This window comes from Hylobates moloch, unplaced genomic scaffold, assembly GCF_009828535.3.
Source record: "Hylobates moloch isolate HMO894 unplaced genomic scaffold, HMol_V3 SCAFFOLD_19, whole genome shotgun sequence".
Classification (NCBI taxonomy): Eukaryota; Metazoa; Chordata; class Mammalia; order Primates; family Hylobatidae; genus Hylobates; species Hylobates moloch.
Genome location: NW_026652294.1, coordinates 62003080 through 62021685, shown reverse-complemented (window position 1 = coordinate 62021685; position 18606 = coordinate 62003080). Strand labels below are relative to the sequence as shown.

The window sequence follows — 18606 nt, the reverse complement described above, 5'->3', positions numbered from 1 at the left end:
CAGAACTGCTCTGAGATTCCTTCCCCCCTTAACTCAATAGTGCTAAGGATTTTAAGGAAATACTCTGTGAAAAGTAACACAGCCCATTAAGTATTAATAATTTCAAAACCCAGGTGTTGCAGCATAATGAATTAATCACTCTTTAATTTATTATTTATTTAATTATTTTTGAGACAGAGTCTTGCTCTGTCACCCAGACTGGAATGTGGTGGCGTGACCTCAGCTCACTGCAGCCTTGACCTCTTGGGCTCAATCAAACGTCCCACCCCAGCCTTCAAAGTAGTTGGGACCAAGAGCACATGCAACCACACCGGGCTAATTTCTGTATTTTTTGTAGAGACGAGATTTTGCCATGTTGCCCAGGTTGGTCTTGAACTCCTGGGCTCAAGCGATCCACCTGTCTCAACCTCACAAAGTGCTGGGATTACAGGCTGTCAGGCACACCATGCCCAGCCTTTAATTTTTTAAAAAACACATTTCTAAAGATTTTTATAAAGTAGCTAATGTCAGCAACTTAAGCAGCTTTAATAAGCAATCTGTAAGTCAACAGAGAGAATGCGTGTGTGTTTATGTGTGTGTACATATACAGGGACACACATATGTGCATATATATGGTAGATAATGACTCATGAAATCCAACATCTTAGGAATGAACTGAAAATGCTGTTAAAAAGATAATTTATTCAAGAAAGGAGGTCGACAAATTTCTAAAAATTTGTTTTAGAGAGAATACATGATTTTGGCATTTGGTTATTTTTTAGCAGTAGATATTAAAAATTTTTTTACTGACATAATGACAGGTAGAATGCATTCAGTGCTACCATGAAACCATTCTGGGCAATGCATCTTGGTAGTTTTGTTGCTGTTCCACGCATTTCAGAGGAAAATTACATACTAGAAAACCCAAGTCACTTCCTCGTTGCCCCACACCCAGGACACTGCATGGTATAAGGCAGCCGGAAAGAATGCTGTGTCTCACCTCTGAGCAGAAGTAATTGGAGACATGATTTCAGGGTTTCTGTGCAGGGAGAAGGAATGAAGCAATTAGTTGTAATGCTAGGGGCAAAAAGAGTGGGTGCTGTCATCCCACTGCCAACTCCAAGGCTAGAGGCCAACCCCTCACTGCTGCATGTGGCCTCATGAATGGGGAGAGTGTGGGATTCACATGCCTGGGTGTATGTATTTTGAGCTGTATACAGATATCTCCCTGTTGTGGGAAAAAAGAGGTCAAGGTGATAATTGTAAGGGAAAGAATTAGAATACATTTTGCTAAGGTCTGAGAAACACCAAAATTAATATCCCAGAAACACAGAATTTTTAATGGTACAGTAGGAAAAGCACAGTCTGGTGTAACAAAAACATCTTATTCAAGTTGGGTGAAAAATGACATTCTTCAGAAAGTCCTCGAAACAATCACTGGCCAGGAATAATTTATGTTGTTCAAGAAGGAAAAAACATTGCTTTTTCCTTTACATTACTAATGTAACATGCACATGGACATTAAATAGATAAAACAAACTGGTGATACAGTTAACTTTTATACTCACAAGGCTACCATAGTAGATAGATAATGATAATACAAGATGGCTTTGGCAAAAATGAGAGTGAATGAATGAAATGCCCTTTGTTTAATGACTGGCCTCCCCTTTAGTGCTCATCTACTGTCCATTTTACTTTTAATATGTATTAGTTAGAAAGGCTTCATATATTTTCTCATTAATTTTCATAATAAGACTGTAAAGTCGGTACTATTAATCCTATTTTACAGACAAGAAAACTGAAGTCCAGCGATATTTACAGGTCATGAAGTGACAGAGACAGGATTTGACCCCAGAACAGTCTACACCCATACTGCCTCCAATATTCGTATGGTTCTGATGGGTTTAGGATATAAGCTCTGTACCTATTACCCAGCAAAATCAATACTTCAGAGAAAAAAAGAATATTTGGGAACTGTTATGGGCTTGTGTTCCCCCAAAATTCCTATGTTGAAGTCATAACCCCTACTACCTCAGAAAGTGACTATATTTGAATATAGGGTATTTAAAGAGGTGATTAAGTTAAAATGAGGCCCTTAGGGTGGGCCCTAATCCAATCTGACTGGTGTCCTTATTAGAGGAAATTTGGATGCACAAGAAGACACCAGGGGCTGGGCACAGTGGCTCACACCTATAATCCCAGCACTCTGGGAGGCCGACGCGGGCAGATCATGAGGTCGGGAGTTTGAGACCAGCCTGGCCAACCTGGTGAAAACCCGTCTCTACTAAAAATACAAAAATTAGCTGGGCGTGGTGGCCCATGCCTGTAATCCCAGCTACTCAGAAGGCTGAGGAAGGAGAACCACTTGAACCCGGGAGGTGGAGGGTGCAGACGCCAGGGCATGCCCCCACAGAGGAGACACCATGTGAGGGTGCCCATCTACAAATGAGGAGGAGAAGCCTCAGAATGAAACCAACCCTGCCAACACTTTGATCTTGGAATTCTAGCCTCCAGAGCTTTGAGGATATAAATTTCTGCTGTCTAAGCCACCCAGCCTGTGGTATTTTGTTATGGCAACCCTAGCAAACTAATATACGAAGAGAGACGAAATCATTGAATGTAGTAACATAAAGAGACTGCAGAAGTAACTGCAGCTTGTCTGTTGCTCAAGACTGGACTGAGAACTGTTGCTGATTTGGGCCTTGTTAATAAAGCAGGAAAGCGCTCTCTCCCTGTGGGCACGAAGGACTGCAGGATTGTGGCTGCATGGTGGAAACATACCCCTTCCCGGGTACTCCTCTCAGAGTACTCTCTCTCACAGAAACATGGCTGAAATGTCCCCGCAACTCCATCACACACGCCCTCACAAGCAAGGTACATGATAAATTAAAAGCATTTCAAGGCATAGCCCAGTGTTGTTACCTCAGATCTCGCTAGAATAACATGACATTTATAAAAATACAACCCACTGGATGTTTGGCACCGCTTGGGAATGAAGAATATGTCCACTTAAGAGGCAATACCCGGGGCTGTCAAAAAATCTCAAGCCAGGATTTCTTTTTATAAATATTACCTATCTTTTAAAATTCTACAGTCTGGGAGGTGGAAAAAAAAAAGTCTGCTTATTTCCAAGTCTCCTTTTACTTATACAGAATAAACATAAACCATACACAGGAATATGCTGAACGCTCAGTCAGGGCACACTGACAGAACGGCTCTATGCACCTGGCAAAAACCCTCAACACTCATATCCTTCGCGTGGGGTCTCCCCACCCCAGCACACACCTACACAGAGCTCACGCTCTACCTACGTCAACCACCTCCAATCCCCATGCACACTGAAAGGGAGTATTTACAGGTTATATTTTCAGACACCAGCCAAATAATGTTCCCGTTCACTCTCTCGTCCACCTGAGACCATACAACATTTAACATCTAGAAGGATAAGCTCAGCCCCTAGCACATACGACAAGGGTGAGCAGTCATCGAGGAGTTCTCAAGCAAGGAGGATTTGCCAGCTTCCCTCTGAGGTCCAGGCCCTGAAAGGCCAACTGTGGTATGTTTGAGTTTCCATCAGGCCTGGTGCTTGCTGGCTGCGCCCATGCTCAGTAAGAACTCCACAGCCCAACTGTCCTATAAACATCTTGGCCTTCTGCTGAGAGCTGCTTGCCTAGCGCTGCTTCTTGGAGCTGAGAATATGCTGTTTGAGAGCCGCAGGCTGAATCTTAACTAACACTTGGAGCACAGCTGACCTCTCTCTTCTCCAGGCCAGTGACTCCTCTAAACAGACACACACACACACACACACACACACACACACACACACACACACACAACACACACACACACACACACACACACACACACACACACACACACACACGAACATGAACATAATAAGAACAGGAAGAAAAGCCCAGATTTTCCTCACCATGTGCCACCCAGCCATGTTTACACTGATCACAAGTCCTCAGGTTAATCTTCCCTGGCTGAAAACATTCACATGTGCAGTTTACCAGTGTGCAACGGATGGCCTGAAAAATAAAGGAGGAAAAAAAGGTCAGCATCTGTTCAAAGATACTATACTCTTTTCACCATTTCAATAAATACTGCCCACTTCCATTTTTAAAGACTTTATGATAGTAGGGGCCTGGAGAGTTTTAAAAATAAATTTAGATATCACCAAAATCTCATAAACAAAGGTAAAGAAAATAAAACTCATTCACTAATACAATGTTTTAGGTCATTCATAGTATCCTTTAAATTACAAACTTAGAATAAAACTAAAGGATTACATATTCTATAAGATACTGGATTTATGACATCACAAATCCAAAAAAGAAAAAAGCATATTGCTGCTCATATATATTTCCACTTAAATTTATCCACTTGTCAGTAAAGCAAAAAATACATTGTAACAAAATAATATTCAAGTGAAATGTTTGTGAAAGTAAAATATGGCACACAAATATTATTATTAGAATATTACTTTTCCTCTGCTGAATTTCAATTAAATGTTGTGCTAAACTCTCAAATATATTTTAAAGACACTCCTGTGCTCAATAAGACCTAACATATTTCTGTTATTATTTAATCACATCCCAATTCCTTGAGTATTTTTTATTAATTCCATTTTCGTTCCTGTTTTGAAAAATACAAAACAATCCTCCTCTTATTTCAGCGGTGACATAAGAAAGAAAATAAGTTTAAATTTTGGTTTTAGAGAAGACATGGAACAGAAAAAATCATTTATGTGAATATTTTATATCTGAAACAGTATACCTGTATTGCAGAAAACTGAAAAACACACTTAAAAATCTTTCATTTCCTGATAACCACTTTAAAAAGCCATCTCACCAGTTAATATTATAAAATGAATACATAGAAAATTAGCATAAATGCAGTGTAACTTTTTATGAATAAAAAGCTATGTTTAAGAATTGTGCTAAAGCTGACCTACGCTCCTGGACTACAGTTAATAAATTTATCTCATACAGTTAATTCTAATTTGCATGGAAATTCTGAAGACAGAAGGGATTTAGTCTGATCATTTGCAGATTAACAATCTACTGTAACTACTTGAACTGCCAGGAAAAGATCTCTCTGCAGATTTAGATGCAATCAATGATTACTGATTCTGGGGTGGAGGGGCGGGCATGGGGATACCTGAAACTGCAGCTCTGTGCCTGAAAGCCATGCTCACTCACACAGCTCCAGATGCTCATATTTCTGTAACCATTAGGATTTTTATAGAAACTGTCTCATTTGTAACAGGCAGTATTTTGGATATTGTTAACGTGATTGGGACAAATTCCTTTCACAGAGAATAAGACTGAGCGGGCTTTTACCATTACCTATGCTTTAGATGAGGCAAGTGTAAAATATTTCTCTTCTATTAATTAACATTAAATCTATGGGTCCTTATTTGGTTTCAGATGTTGGAGTCCTCACTGTAGACTCCATTCATACCTCACCCCCATCTTTAATTTGTGCTTCGATTTAACACTAGGGAAATATTTAATTGTATAATCTCCCTGATATTTCAGGATCTCTCTTCCAACATGATCCAATTGTAGCTAGGTTGTAAACTTTGTTGTATATAGAAGTGATTAATCTGTAGACTATAAGGAGAAACATTTCTTCCAGAAGTTCTTATTTAAATTTCAATAATTTGTTAACTGAGAAATACATCAGAACATCCCAAGTCAGAAATAGTTTATTTAAATAACATGTTCATTAATTAATGAACTCAAAACTTGATTGTACTATGACCAAAATAAAAAGAGCTTAGAGGACAGCGTTTCCACCAAAAACAAGAACTTTACAAATTATCTAATTATAAATTCAGATATGGGAACTATGTCGACATTAAAACATTTATATAATTTGAAGTGCAATAATAAAAGCTTTCATAAATGCTTTAAAAAAAATACCTCTGCTTTACCAAAATCAAGGGAGGGCCAATAAAATGAGATGGTATTTCAAGGACAGTTAATATAAACTCCAGCATAAAAGACACAAATATTTAAATCATTAATTTGATAATATTTAATTATTTTATAAAAATATCCTAATTTTGCATTGTCTTTAAAGCACACTTTCATCAACTTTAATTATAGCCATATTTAAGACCAGAACAAATTAAGAGACTGTGGATTTGCTTTATTTTTATGTGTATTTATTTTTTTTTACTGGTTGAATCATTCATTCACTTACTCTGAACAAGTTTATGATTCAAATATTTAGTCTTCCTAAATAACTTTACACATTTGGTACATTTGGGAATTCAACTTTTTAGATCATCATTCCTTTTTATGAATTCTATTCTTTTTGTACCTAAACATACAAACACTGGAACACCTCAACTCCTTTTGTATATAAACACTTAAGCACTAGAATATCCATTTTGTATATCTATGAATTCCAGAAGGTCTATTTGTTTTAAATTCAGATTTATATAGACTACAATTGTCCCTTAAGGGAATTATATATATTTAAACAATATGGTCTAAATAAATATTTTGAGTAAGAGACTATTGCGGCTTCAAAGGAAGTTTTATTCTAAATAACATTTTTGAAACAGCATAAAACTTTGACATACTATTTATTCACAAGAAAATAGAACCAATGTGATCACTAGCCAACTCACCCACACGCAAAAAACATAAATTATCATAAAACTATCAAAACCAGTTAAGCCTCAAAAATGTACATGCATTACAAGGAGACAGTTGGGAAGAGTCGAAATGAATATGCTTTCATTCTTGTGAGCATGTTCACGGCTGCCTCCATTCGGCTCATGTCTGAGTGCCTCCAACCCTCTTCTGGGCACTCGGGACAAGACCAAGCTGTTATATTCTGTGAACTACACACTTTGAAAATGCAGGTATGTAGAAAGGAGCAGAGAGTTCAGAGTGTTCCCACCTATCTATGCAGAGATTAGTATTCAGGTCTGGGTAAAGCAGGCCTCCAGGACCCAGCCTAACAAGGGTGCCTTGTAATTCTTACCTCGATTTCCATTATTGGAAACTGTCTGCTCTTTTCTTCATACCTGCATTTTCAAAGTTTGTCGTTCACAGAATGTACCACATATAGCTTGGTCTCGTTCCGAGTGCCCAGAAGAGGGTTGGAAGCTCTCAGACATGAGCTGAATGGAGGCAGCCGTGAAGATGACCAGCATACCCCAACTCCCCAAGAACAACCATAACAACAACCATAAATTTTCTTAAGTCTACAGCTTATTGAAAGTAATTATTCCTTCTGCTTACCTTTACCATTGACTTCTTGAAAGAGAAATCCATGCACCCAGCAACCAGTGCTCCCACTTCCTCACCACCACCTACATTTTAACTCTACAATCCAGATTCTGCCCCACACATGCCTGAAACTGTCTCTCTGAGAGGCAATGTTCTCATCCTGTCTGGTCCTTTTTTCTAGTCTCCTTGTCCTCCCAGACTCTGATGCAGCTTGCTGCACTAACTCTCCTTCATTCCTGGGCTGTAGAGACTGACTATCCTAGTTTTTCTGGCAGCAACTGCTCTCTCCTCTCTCTTTCTCTCCACTGTAAATAAATACAGGTGTTTCCCATGGCCAAGCTCTTCATTCTTTAATTTGGCAACTTCATGCCCTCCTACAGCTTCAAATATCATCACTAAGCAAAAACCATCACTGTGGAGCCAGGCACTGCCTCTTAAGTGGTAGGAAGTGGATGGCAGTGTCCCTGTGCTCAAGGACTTGATAGTTTGGGGTTTGGGGGCAGTGAGTTTAGAGGAGAGACCCTAAGAACATAAAAGAAACCCTTACATAAATTGGAGAAGGACTATCTCCTCCTCATTATTCCTCCTCTATCAAACCTCAGGATTTTAATTTATTTATTTACCATAGTAAATTATTACCCATTATAATAATAGCTAGATGTATTGAATAGCTTCCATTTTCCAGACATTGTGCAAGAGAGTTTACAAACATCAGCCTTCTTAGTTCTCAGAAAATAGCATAAAGTTCTTACTACTATTGCTTTTATTTCACAGAGGAAACTAAGGTAGAGATAATTTACTAAGTTACCTAAAGTCAATCAACTAGTAAAGTCACAGATCTAGAAATCAGAACTAACTCTCCATCCCACTGACTAGGAATCTTTTTTTTTCTTTTTGTGTTTTTCAAAGAGACAGAGTCTAGCTCTGTCACCCAGGCTGGAGTACAGTGGTGAGATCATGGCTCACTGCAGCCTCGACCTTTCAGGTTCAAGCAATCCTCCCACCTCAGCCTCCCCAGTAGCTGGGACTACAGGCGTGCACCATCATGTTGAGCTAAGAATCCTGAGTTACGATTCCATTCACAGCAAGTTACAGAGCAGAGTTTTCACTGATATTCTGCCGTCCTCCAAAGATTATGTATCCCTTCCTTTCCTGTCTTTTACTCTCACTGTTACTACCATAATTCCAGTCTTTTTTTCTAGACTATTCAAACTGTCTCCTAAGTAACCTACACATTTCTCTTCTCTCCCTATCTCCATGAACATTCTCTCTTCTTAAGAGATCCACACAGTTGATCGTTATTTGCTTGACTGAAGTTATTTTCACCCTCCTGTCAGATTCTGCCTACTAGAGTAAAAACAGTGGCTGTCCATTCTCCTTGGTTGGACAGGTGACTCCTCTGTTATCCAAAATCTCAATCCCTACTTCTCCAATACCATGCTCTCTAGCTTCCCTCCTTCCAAGTCCTGCTTAAGTTGTTAAATGCTACTTATTCTTTGGAGTTCAAGTACCACTCATTTCCCAGGGCAGCTGCCCTGTCTCCCATTCAAGACAAGTTCCCTACTAGACTCCTGTATCATAATGGATCTGTCATAATGCTTAGTACAGGTTGTGAATATTATATTTATTGGTGTGATTATCCGATACGGGTCTGTTTTCCCCTCTAGAATTTAAGTTCCATAAGGGCAGGATAGACATGTCTCTTGAGCTTTCAATGTATAGTGGCAAATAACAGATGCTCAAAAGGCACTTTAAAAATACATGATTCTGTGAGCCCCTTTCCTCATCTGTAAAATGATAGTAACAATGACATTGCAACAGTGGCAAAACACTCAAATGAAATAATGAACATAAAGTAAGTGTTAACCTGTCTGGCAACAGGAAAAGCTCAATAAATGACAACCATTTATGGCCACAAGAAACTTTTCACATATTATATTTAAATGATTGTTTTCTCTCTTATGATTCTTCCCAATGTATTGTTTTACTCCAGTACCTTGCAAATTGCTTAACAATAATCTCCCAATTATGACTCAGTTTATTTCCATTACCTATAGAAAACTAAAGAAAACTTACAATAAAAATAATTATAAATATTCATATTCAAAAGTACATCTAAAATATACAAAGCAGAATAATTTACTAAAAAAATTAATCAGTTTGGTCAGTAACACTTTTATATCTGAATATTAAATAAAAGTACATTTGAAAGTATTTTGGATGCATTCCAAAGCTCTAATAGAGAGGATAGGTTCTGTTATCACTCAAGCTGAGGTCTCTAGCTCTACAGTTGGTTCCAATTCTGCAAGTTTATGTGAATTGAACCCCAATCTTCTGACCAAATCATATTTCTCAGGAAAGCACAAATTGTTGTTTCAGTAAATACATAGGGTACTTCAGAAAAGAACTACACACAAGGCTAATTGATAAAACTCCTATTAGCGGTTGTTTGGGGACACTTACCCCAGTTATCTGACACAGATTTAAAAAGGCAAAATATGGCCTTTGGGCAAATAGAAGCATAAAGCACACATTCTGAAGGACCAATCATAATGAGAGGGGAAAAAACTGATTCTGGTTCTGGGTTTTCGTGTTCCACACACACACAAAACCAAAAACAACTATTCACAAGGAGCTCCCTTCATGGGTTCATTAACCTTCACCAATCTCCCATACATAACTAAAAAAAATTTTTGTTGTTGTTTTTTTCTGAGACAAGATCTCGCTCTGTTACCCAGGCTGGAGTGCAGAGGCATAACCTTGGCTCACTGCAACCTCCGCCTCTTGGGCTCAAACAATCCTCCCACCTCAGCCTCCCAAGTAGCTGGGACTACAGGTGCACACCACCTCATCTGGCTAATTTTTGCATTTTTAGTAGAGACAGGGTTTCACCATGTTGCCCAGACCAGTCTCAAACTCCTAAGCTCAAGTGATTTGCCCGCCTCAGCCTCCCAAAGTGCTAGGATTACAGGTGTGAGTCATCACACCTGGCCTAAAAGCCATTTTTTGGTTTTTTCTTTGTTTTGATTTTTTTTTTTTTGAGACGGGATCTCACTCTTGTCGCCCAGGCTGGAGTACAGTGGTGCAATCTCAGCTCACTGCAACCTCCGCCTCCCGGGTTCAAGTGATTCTCCCACCTCAGCCTCCTGAGTGGCTGGGATTACATGCACGCACCACCACATCCAGCTAATTTTTTATATTTTTAGTAGAGACAGGGTTTCACCACGTTGGTCAGGCAGGTCTCGAACTCCTGACTTCGTGATCCACCCGCCTCAGCCTCTCAAAGTACTGGAATTACAGGCGTGAGCCACGGTGCCTGGCCCTAAAAATCTTTTTAACTCTTTTTTCCCCTTGTTAATTTCTGGAGAGTATAGCAAGATTTACAATATGAATTATGAAATTTTAAAATATTTTAAAATGCTTAATAGTTAAGTACATGACCTACATTAATATTAAATTACAGAAAAAGCTAGACATTAACATAAGCAGCCACTCAGATGTGGTGGCTTAAACCTGTAATCCCAGCACTTTGGGAGGCTGAGGCAGGAGGATGGCTTGAGCCCAGGAGTTCGAGACCAGCCTGGGCAACATGGCAAAACCCGGTCTCTACAAAAAACACAAAAATTAGCCAGTATGTACAGTGGTAAAAGAAAATGCATCACAATAATTAATAAAAGGCTCTAATGGGGGAAAAACATTTTTTTTTATTTTTCTTTTTGAGACAGTTTTGCTCTTGTCGCCCAGGCTAGAGTGCAATGGCACAATCTTGGCTTGCTGCAACCTCCGCCTCCCAGGTTCAAGAGATCCTCCTGACTCAGCCTCCCAAGTAGCTGGGATTTCAGGTACCCACCATCATGGCCGGCTAATTTTGGTATTTTTAGTGGAGACAGTGTTTCACCATGTTGGCCAGGCTGTTCTTGAATTCTTGACCTCATGTGATCCACCCGCCTTGGCCTCCCAAAATGCTAGGATTACAGGCAGGAGCCACTATGCCTGGCTTAAAAAAAGAAAATTTGTTCTTCAAAGACATTTCTATCCTAGCAGGGAATAGTGGCTCATGCCTGTAATCCCAGCAATTTGGGAGGCTGAGGAGAGCAAATAGCTTGAGCCAAAGACCAGCCTGGACAACATGGTGAAACCTCGTCTCTATAAAAATGTGAAAAATTAGCCGGGCGTGGTAGCACGCACCTGTGGTTCTAGCTGAGGTGGGAGGATTGCTTGAGCCTCAGAGGTCAAGGATGCAGTAAGCCATGATCATACCACTGCACTCCCAGCCTGGATGGAAGCGTGAGACCTTCATCTCAAACACACACACAAGACATCTATCCTAGTGGAGGAAAATCTGGAATAGCAGACTATCTGTAATGAATGTGAAAGCTAATTATTCCAGGATTGCCGTAGGATACACTGCAATAAACAAACTAATGGCTTGCTAGCATTGTGGATGCAGAGAGTGATCTTACAAACATGACCAAAAAGATGAAACATGCACTTTTATATAGGTTGTGTATGATATGCTAAGACAGTACTTCAAACATTGCCACAAAGACTAAAAAACTCACATGATAGTAATGGTGATTAAGTCAGCAAATATCTCCCTGTATAATTTTCAGAATTTATATAATACTGCCTTGGTAGAAGAAATCAGCTTCCTAACTGGCCACGTCACAATGCAGCTTGAGCAAAAAAATTCTGCATTTTTTCTTGCACGGTGGACAACTACTAAGCTTACTTAAGACCAGCATGAACTACATGACTACATATGAATTTCACTTGTACTTGACTGCAAAACTCATCTATGATGAATGTAAAAGAATATCCACCTGTTGTACTGAAGAGTTTTGCAACCAAGTATCAAATGGAGACAAGGAAGATGTGAGTCAGAAAGATACAGAACATGGGTCAAAAGATCTACGGTTTTAAACATCCCACAAAAAAGCTTTATTAACAACCTAAAAAGTCTATCCAGAAAATCCAGTACATCTTTCAAATATTTGCGGGGCAAAAAAGCAAAAGCCAAAACAAAAACAAAACTTCTCAGTTATGATGCTCAGCAATATTAATATCAAAGTATTAAAAAAATTCTAAGATAATTTGTTAAAAATTGACAATGGTGAATTCTGTCATGTATATCACCAAAAAAAAATCCTCAATTTACTGTGATGAAAAAAATTATTTCAGCAAAAGTCAAGATACAAATTTGGCTTAGGGGGAGTAGGCAAAGAGGGAAAACCATAAACTTCTGGGCATATGTTTATATATGAGTGTAAATGTTTCTATAACTGTGTGAATATATAAATACAAACAGGGAGAAAGAGACACACACAGGCATATAAATTTTCCCAGACAGAGATCTTCAATAAGCATCCATAGTCATTACCTACTATCACAAACTACTATCAATCAATATAAGAAAGATCCCATTTAAATAATTTAGAAGTTCAGAGTAAAAATCAACAGCGGGATATAGCCAATTATATAAGGAAAATACTCATGCTTCTATGGCATCAAAGCATATGCAAGCTTTGGAGTGTGTGCGTGTGTGTGTGTGTGTGTGTGTGTGTGTGTGTTTCAATTAAATTAGGCCTATGGTAATACATGCGATTTTGTTAGGCAATTAGTAATATTAAAGAAACATGAAATGAAAAGGCATTTCAATTTAGGCAAAAACATTTTATTTTCTTACCTAACATTTAACAATTAAGATACTCCATTTATTGCCTGTATACTTACAAATTTTACACGCTACTTACGCAGCTGTAATAACATAAATAGAAAGTAAACAGTCCTTCCATGAACAGACCTATCACCTAATTGAAAATAAGGGGTTAGCTCGCCATTAAAAAAAGAAAAACACACATTTTAACTCAGTCTATATTTACCAGAACACCTAACTTTATATAAGGAGGCAAAGCACTTCTGGTATCTGATGATGCTAAGTAACAATAATCTCATTTCATCTTAATGTTGAATCAGCAATTTTGTATTCCATTGATATATATTTTATTCATTTTCACTAATGCAATTTGAAAGATGGTAATGTGATTACATTTCTCTGTGGCATTCATGAAAACAATTACTAATATAATATGATAGAGAAGACATTAATAAGGACAGGATTTATAATGAGATGCAAAAAGACTTATAAACCTTTAAGCACTTTACAAAGAAACTATTCCTCATTAAGCAAGAAGCAAGACAAGATGAAGCTTAAATTCTGGTATGTTTCAAAAGCACCTCCAATCCTAGAAAGAACGATCGATTTGCATGATGATCCCACACTTTGGTGACCAAGCAAAGACGTACAGAAGTAACACAAAAGTTGTCCCAAGTTGTGCCAAATATAACACCTCATCCTAAGTCAGTATCTTTCCCTTCCCAGATGGAATGTGAAGGGCTCCCTAAAGAAAGGAGTTCCTCTAAATCTTTACCTTCTTTATAAAAGGAGCTGCCCACCTTATTTCAAATGCCAAAGCACTGTAATCAATCCATTTCCTAAGCAAGAGCATGGGTAGGTGACCTTTTAACTAAATTTACTCCTCTAGGTTTGTGATAAAATTTACCCCAGTAAAGCAACAGGGGAGAAAAGTTGTTACGTTTTAGAATTTAACATTTCAGATGACAACTGATTACCCAGGCCAATTGAGACAGACTGTAAGACTAATAATATCCCATGTTTGTACAGTGCTATGAAGCTTGCATAATACTTCAAATACATTCTTGTATTTAATCATCAAAATCCCTAAAATTAGAGATTTTTTCAAACAGCAGGAAATGAGGCTCTGAGATGTCCCTAAATGGCCACAGCTACTAATCCAGGGCTCTTTCCACTCAGCCTGGGCATGGGAGGAAAGGAGCCTGATAATCCCCCTTGTTCTCCTCCTCCTCAATGAGATTTCCTCAGATATGTTTTCAGTTCCAATAGGAGCTTATAACCAAATAGAAGATGTGAACAAAACTACACAAAAAGGGAGAGGGATGGGTAAAGGTTTAAGCAACTTGAAAAGTGAGAGAAACTGCTAAGTAAGCAGTTAACCATATATACTAGGATTTTCTGCCAAAAATTGGTACACTTTTAAATAAAGAAAGTGACCCAGCACAGTATTTTATAGTCTTTAAATGGTTATATTAACAAATGTCAAAATCTGAAAACACTGACACAAGATATTCCCAGGAACACCTGGTTTATTCTACAGCATTTTACTTATGCCTGTCTTGGGACTGTCCATCAGTGACACATCTCAACAAGCATTTTAATACCTTCTATTGTACCTCTAACTGTGTATCATAATTACCTCTGATTATAAAATAATATGTTTCGTCACCTAAAAGCAGGTATCAGCACAGGAATCATACCTATTACAAATAATAATAGTGATACAATGAACAGTCTATGTGCCCCTTATACGTTATTTATGTTAGGTCATAGATTCCCCAGGGGTCTGTGCTGAGACCTGGACTGGCTTCATTAGCGCTTCATATGAATCAATGAAGGCACATCTTGATTTTATCAGTGGCTAGAGTCACTGGAATTTTTCAAGTGAAACCTCTCAGGTAATACATTTTTAAAAAACACAAATACAATGTTACCATTTCTTCTAAAAGGTGGTTTTCTCAAATTCAAAGGGCTAAATTCAGATGCTCAGAGAAATCCCACAAATTCCTATGAAATCTGTGTGAATCTGAAGGTAAAATGTGTGCTAGTATGCTGAAAAAACATGATTCTCCTTTTTCTTTTAAAGATTAGATGTTTTTTAAAAGCAGACAGAAAGAGAAAGACAGGAAAAAACAGACTAGCTAGCTAGTAACAAATGCTTCAACATCACTGAGCAAAGCAAGAGACCTATGTAATGGTTGTCGGGAACTTTGAGCTAACTCTTGAAAATTAAGAAATAAATAGAAAACCTTATGGAGAAAAAAAAAGTCTTCTAGAACAATGTTAATGTCATCTTGGGCATGTGGACTGGGTTCACATGTGTGTCAGCTGAATCAACATAATGGGCTATAACAGCTTCGAAGCAGCTAATATGGTCCATTGGGTCAATAATCCGTGAACTAAGAAGGATTTACTTGATAGACTATAAATGGTTCATAAGAACTCAAGAATCACTCCATCAGATCAAAAATCCAATTTTCATATGGTGCCTTTCTACAAATTAGCCAAAAGAAAGTAATGGCTCTGAAGGACTTCAAGGTCTATCGGCTAAAAATTCATGTTTTAAAGAACAGTGTAGAGGAAGAAATAAAAATTAAACATCTTGGGGCAGGGGAGATCAACCTATTCAAGGGGAAAAATATATTTTCTTAAGGAAAGCTAATATACAGTATGAAATATCCAAGGGGCTTTTTATGTTTTCCTATAGGTACGTGAATGTACAAATACAAACAACTAAAATACATACACATATACATTCATATTTTTCTCTCTCTCCCCTCCAGATACCTACACACACTAGGTAAATTGCAAAACCCTATTTCTAAGATAGCAACAATGCAAAATGAAAATTTGTATTTTATTTTTACCTCTTTACACCATTTGTGAATCTATGGAGACATTTGGGACAGAATATGGATACTGGCAAATTCTTTCATTTTCACTTAACAGAAAAGCAGGCAGAAGAAACTACAAAAGGTAAACAGTAAAAACTACAATATATTTGCAACATTTAAGAGAAAGAGGAGAGTTGATTCCCTCGCTGGCCAAAGCTTATACAGCCAGCATTTTCAGATAACTGCAACTTCTGCCCTCTCTAGACTGCAGAGAAACAGGAGCCTTTATCCTGTGTTTGCGAATTTCATTACATATTCATGCTAGGTGATTGTGGTTGTAGATTAATTTTTTTTAAAATAAGCCTATCTACATGAATAATTGTATTTACTAAGTTCATGGCAACGAAGAAAAGCAGAGAAAAATACTCCAAAAATATAACAGGCTGTAATTAGAATTCTTAACAAGAAAGAATTCCTTTACTCGGGAAGGAAATGTGATCTATCACCTCTCTCTCAAAATGCTATTAGCTTCTCTTCATCATAGGAACAACAAAAAGAAATCATTTCTTTTTCTTTTTATAGAAGTGACACTGAATAAAATAATGGATGTTTTTACATCAAAGTATATTAGCTATTGACATAAGCTCGGTCCTCTTAACTTTTACACAAGGGAAAGAAAAATTCCAATAATTCTGAACTAGACAGATAAAACTTTTCTCTGTGGCTACAGCCATGTACTATTATATGTAACTGCTTGTTTTTAAAAAGAGCCTTATTGGTGCTCTCCGAAGGATTTTCTTTTATACATAGCTTTATCCTATAATTTTGTCCCTGTTGGGCACGCTGCCTAAATTTAAACACAAACAGTCAAGCAATGAAGAAACATTAACACATTTACTGTGAACAAAAACTCCCAGTTGTACAGTGAAATTTTAATACATTTCAACTTATCTCTTTTACTAATGGGGAGAGTACAAACCCTGCAGGAATTTGCTCTGCAAACTGGTAATTACAGTAGACTCACTTTTTTATAATGCATATGTATAGTCAGACAAAAAAATGCTGGCTGCCCTTCTGATGTAGGTTACAATAGAAATGTTTTTAAAAAATTATGAAAATCTACAGCAATTCTAAAGGAATGCATTATTTCATGGAAAAGTGTCCTTTAACTCTGTATGTGGACACAAATAGACATATATTTAGACATTTGTTTTACACATGAGAAGACATAAGCTTTACCTGCATGAGCTTTTATGTCATTTCCCCCATAATCTTAAGTGTACAAAATAAATCTGCTCCTGTTTGTAGAAAGCTAGTTGTGATTTAAAATATAAATTTATCTATTTTAAATATAATTTATTTATTTATCGTATAAAGATGATATTCTTTCACTCCGTGCCTGGTTTTCGGGGCAGTTTTGAAGATTTAAATCTATATATTGGGATCTCACTGAAACTTCTCATTAAATAATTAAGGACTGAAAATGAGTAATTTGTCTCTCAGTGCAGGTATATGTGCTTCTTAACGAAAGAGACCCTATATGCATGCCTGAAGAGTAAGACCCTTATACTGCAATATTCATAATAGTAGCATAATTGATAGAAATGAAATAAAATCTATGTTACTAGTCACATCACGTGCTAGACACTTTACATTTATCTGTCAAATTTTTGGTTCCATAACAACTTTCTAAGAAATTGAAATCTGCTAGACTGCTAAGAGGCTATCAATATATAATTTATGTTAACCTCAGGTTTTCTAAGTATGATCACACTGGGGAAAAATAAAAGCAGATAAAGCTTTTAAGTGGACATAACTTTTGTAAATTACGTGAATTAAAAAATAAAAGTGATGAAGTTGCTAAAACGTCTATTACTGAGTATTATCTACAAATTCCAGGGACAACTTTCTAAAAATAGAAACTATAAAATTCACATGAAATATCCAGCACGTATTTACTAGCAGAATATGCAAGTTGCTGTTCAGACATCACTGCCTTAGTCATCCAACTTCACATAAGAGAGACAAAAGATAATCATTCCTGGTAGGCTTGGCTGTGGCAGAATGAACTCACCACTATGGGGAAGAGACATTTTGGATACACTAGAAATAAGTACCTTCTTCTAAGTCCACATGCCTTACTATTCTTCCAGGCAACGCTAGTAACATTCTAACCTTAGATCTCCCTGTTATTATAGAAAAGAGTATGTTCTCCTCCACCATTCTCATCTCTACCACCAAAGGCTACTTTTACCATACTGTACCTGAAACCCAAAATAGGAAAACAGACTCATCACAGCTTCAGAGGCGGGCACTGGCTCACAGGCAGTGTATATATCCTGGGCAATACCTATTCCTTCTACCTGGAAATTAAATGAGATGCTTTGTGTTTTTGAAAAAGCCAAACATCGAAATATGTATTTTTCACTTCTATTTCCTTAAAGCTGGTTTTTGCACAAAATATTAAATAGGGTTGTGCCTTAAATATGAATAAATTAACAACAAAAGTACACTTCAAGGACATGCAAAACTTTAGTCTCTCCAATATCCATTCACTCATATAAAAACAACTGAACATTCAAATGTATGTAGCCTATCACAAAGCATTCATCCCTTCATTTGCTAAGACTTGACTACTCCAAAGACAATGCTAGAAATTATGAAATACAAAAACATAAACAAATATACTTCCTGCTCCCTCATAAACAAATATGCTTCCTGCCCACAAATAACTGAACTGTGGAGCAAAGTGACTTGGAATATGAGCTTAATGTCAACCATATTCAAGTAATTTGGAGAGTTAGGTCACAACTTACATACTACAGAGATTTACAACTTTCATAGGATCAAAAGGAAAGAAGCAGAAATTCAATACTCTCTC

At 37.4% G+C, this 18606-nt stretch overlaps 1 protein-coding gene across 3 annotated transcripts in view; it reads right to left on the bottom strand.

Moving 5' to 3' along the window:
- Nucleotides 1-18606, bottom strand: part of BNC2 (basonuclin zinc finger protein 2) — a 460343-nt gene that overhangs the window by 159342 nt on the left and 282395 nt on the right. For all 3 annotated transcript variants that reach the window (XM_058431774.1, XM_058431776.1, XM_058431775.1), the window contains one exon: nucleotides 3911-4013. In XM_058431774.1, coding sequence (XP_058287757.1) covers nucleotides 3911-4013 — 103 coding nt within the window. The remainder of the gene's footprint in view (nucleotides 1-3910; nucleotides 4014-18606) is intronic.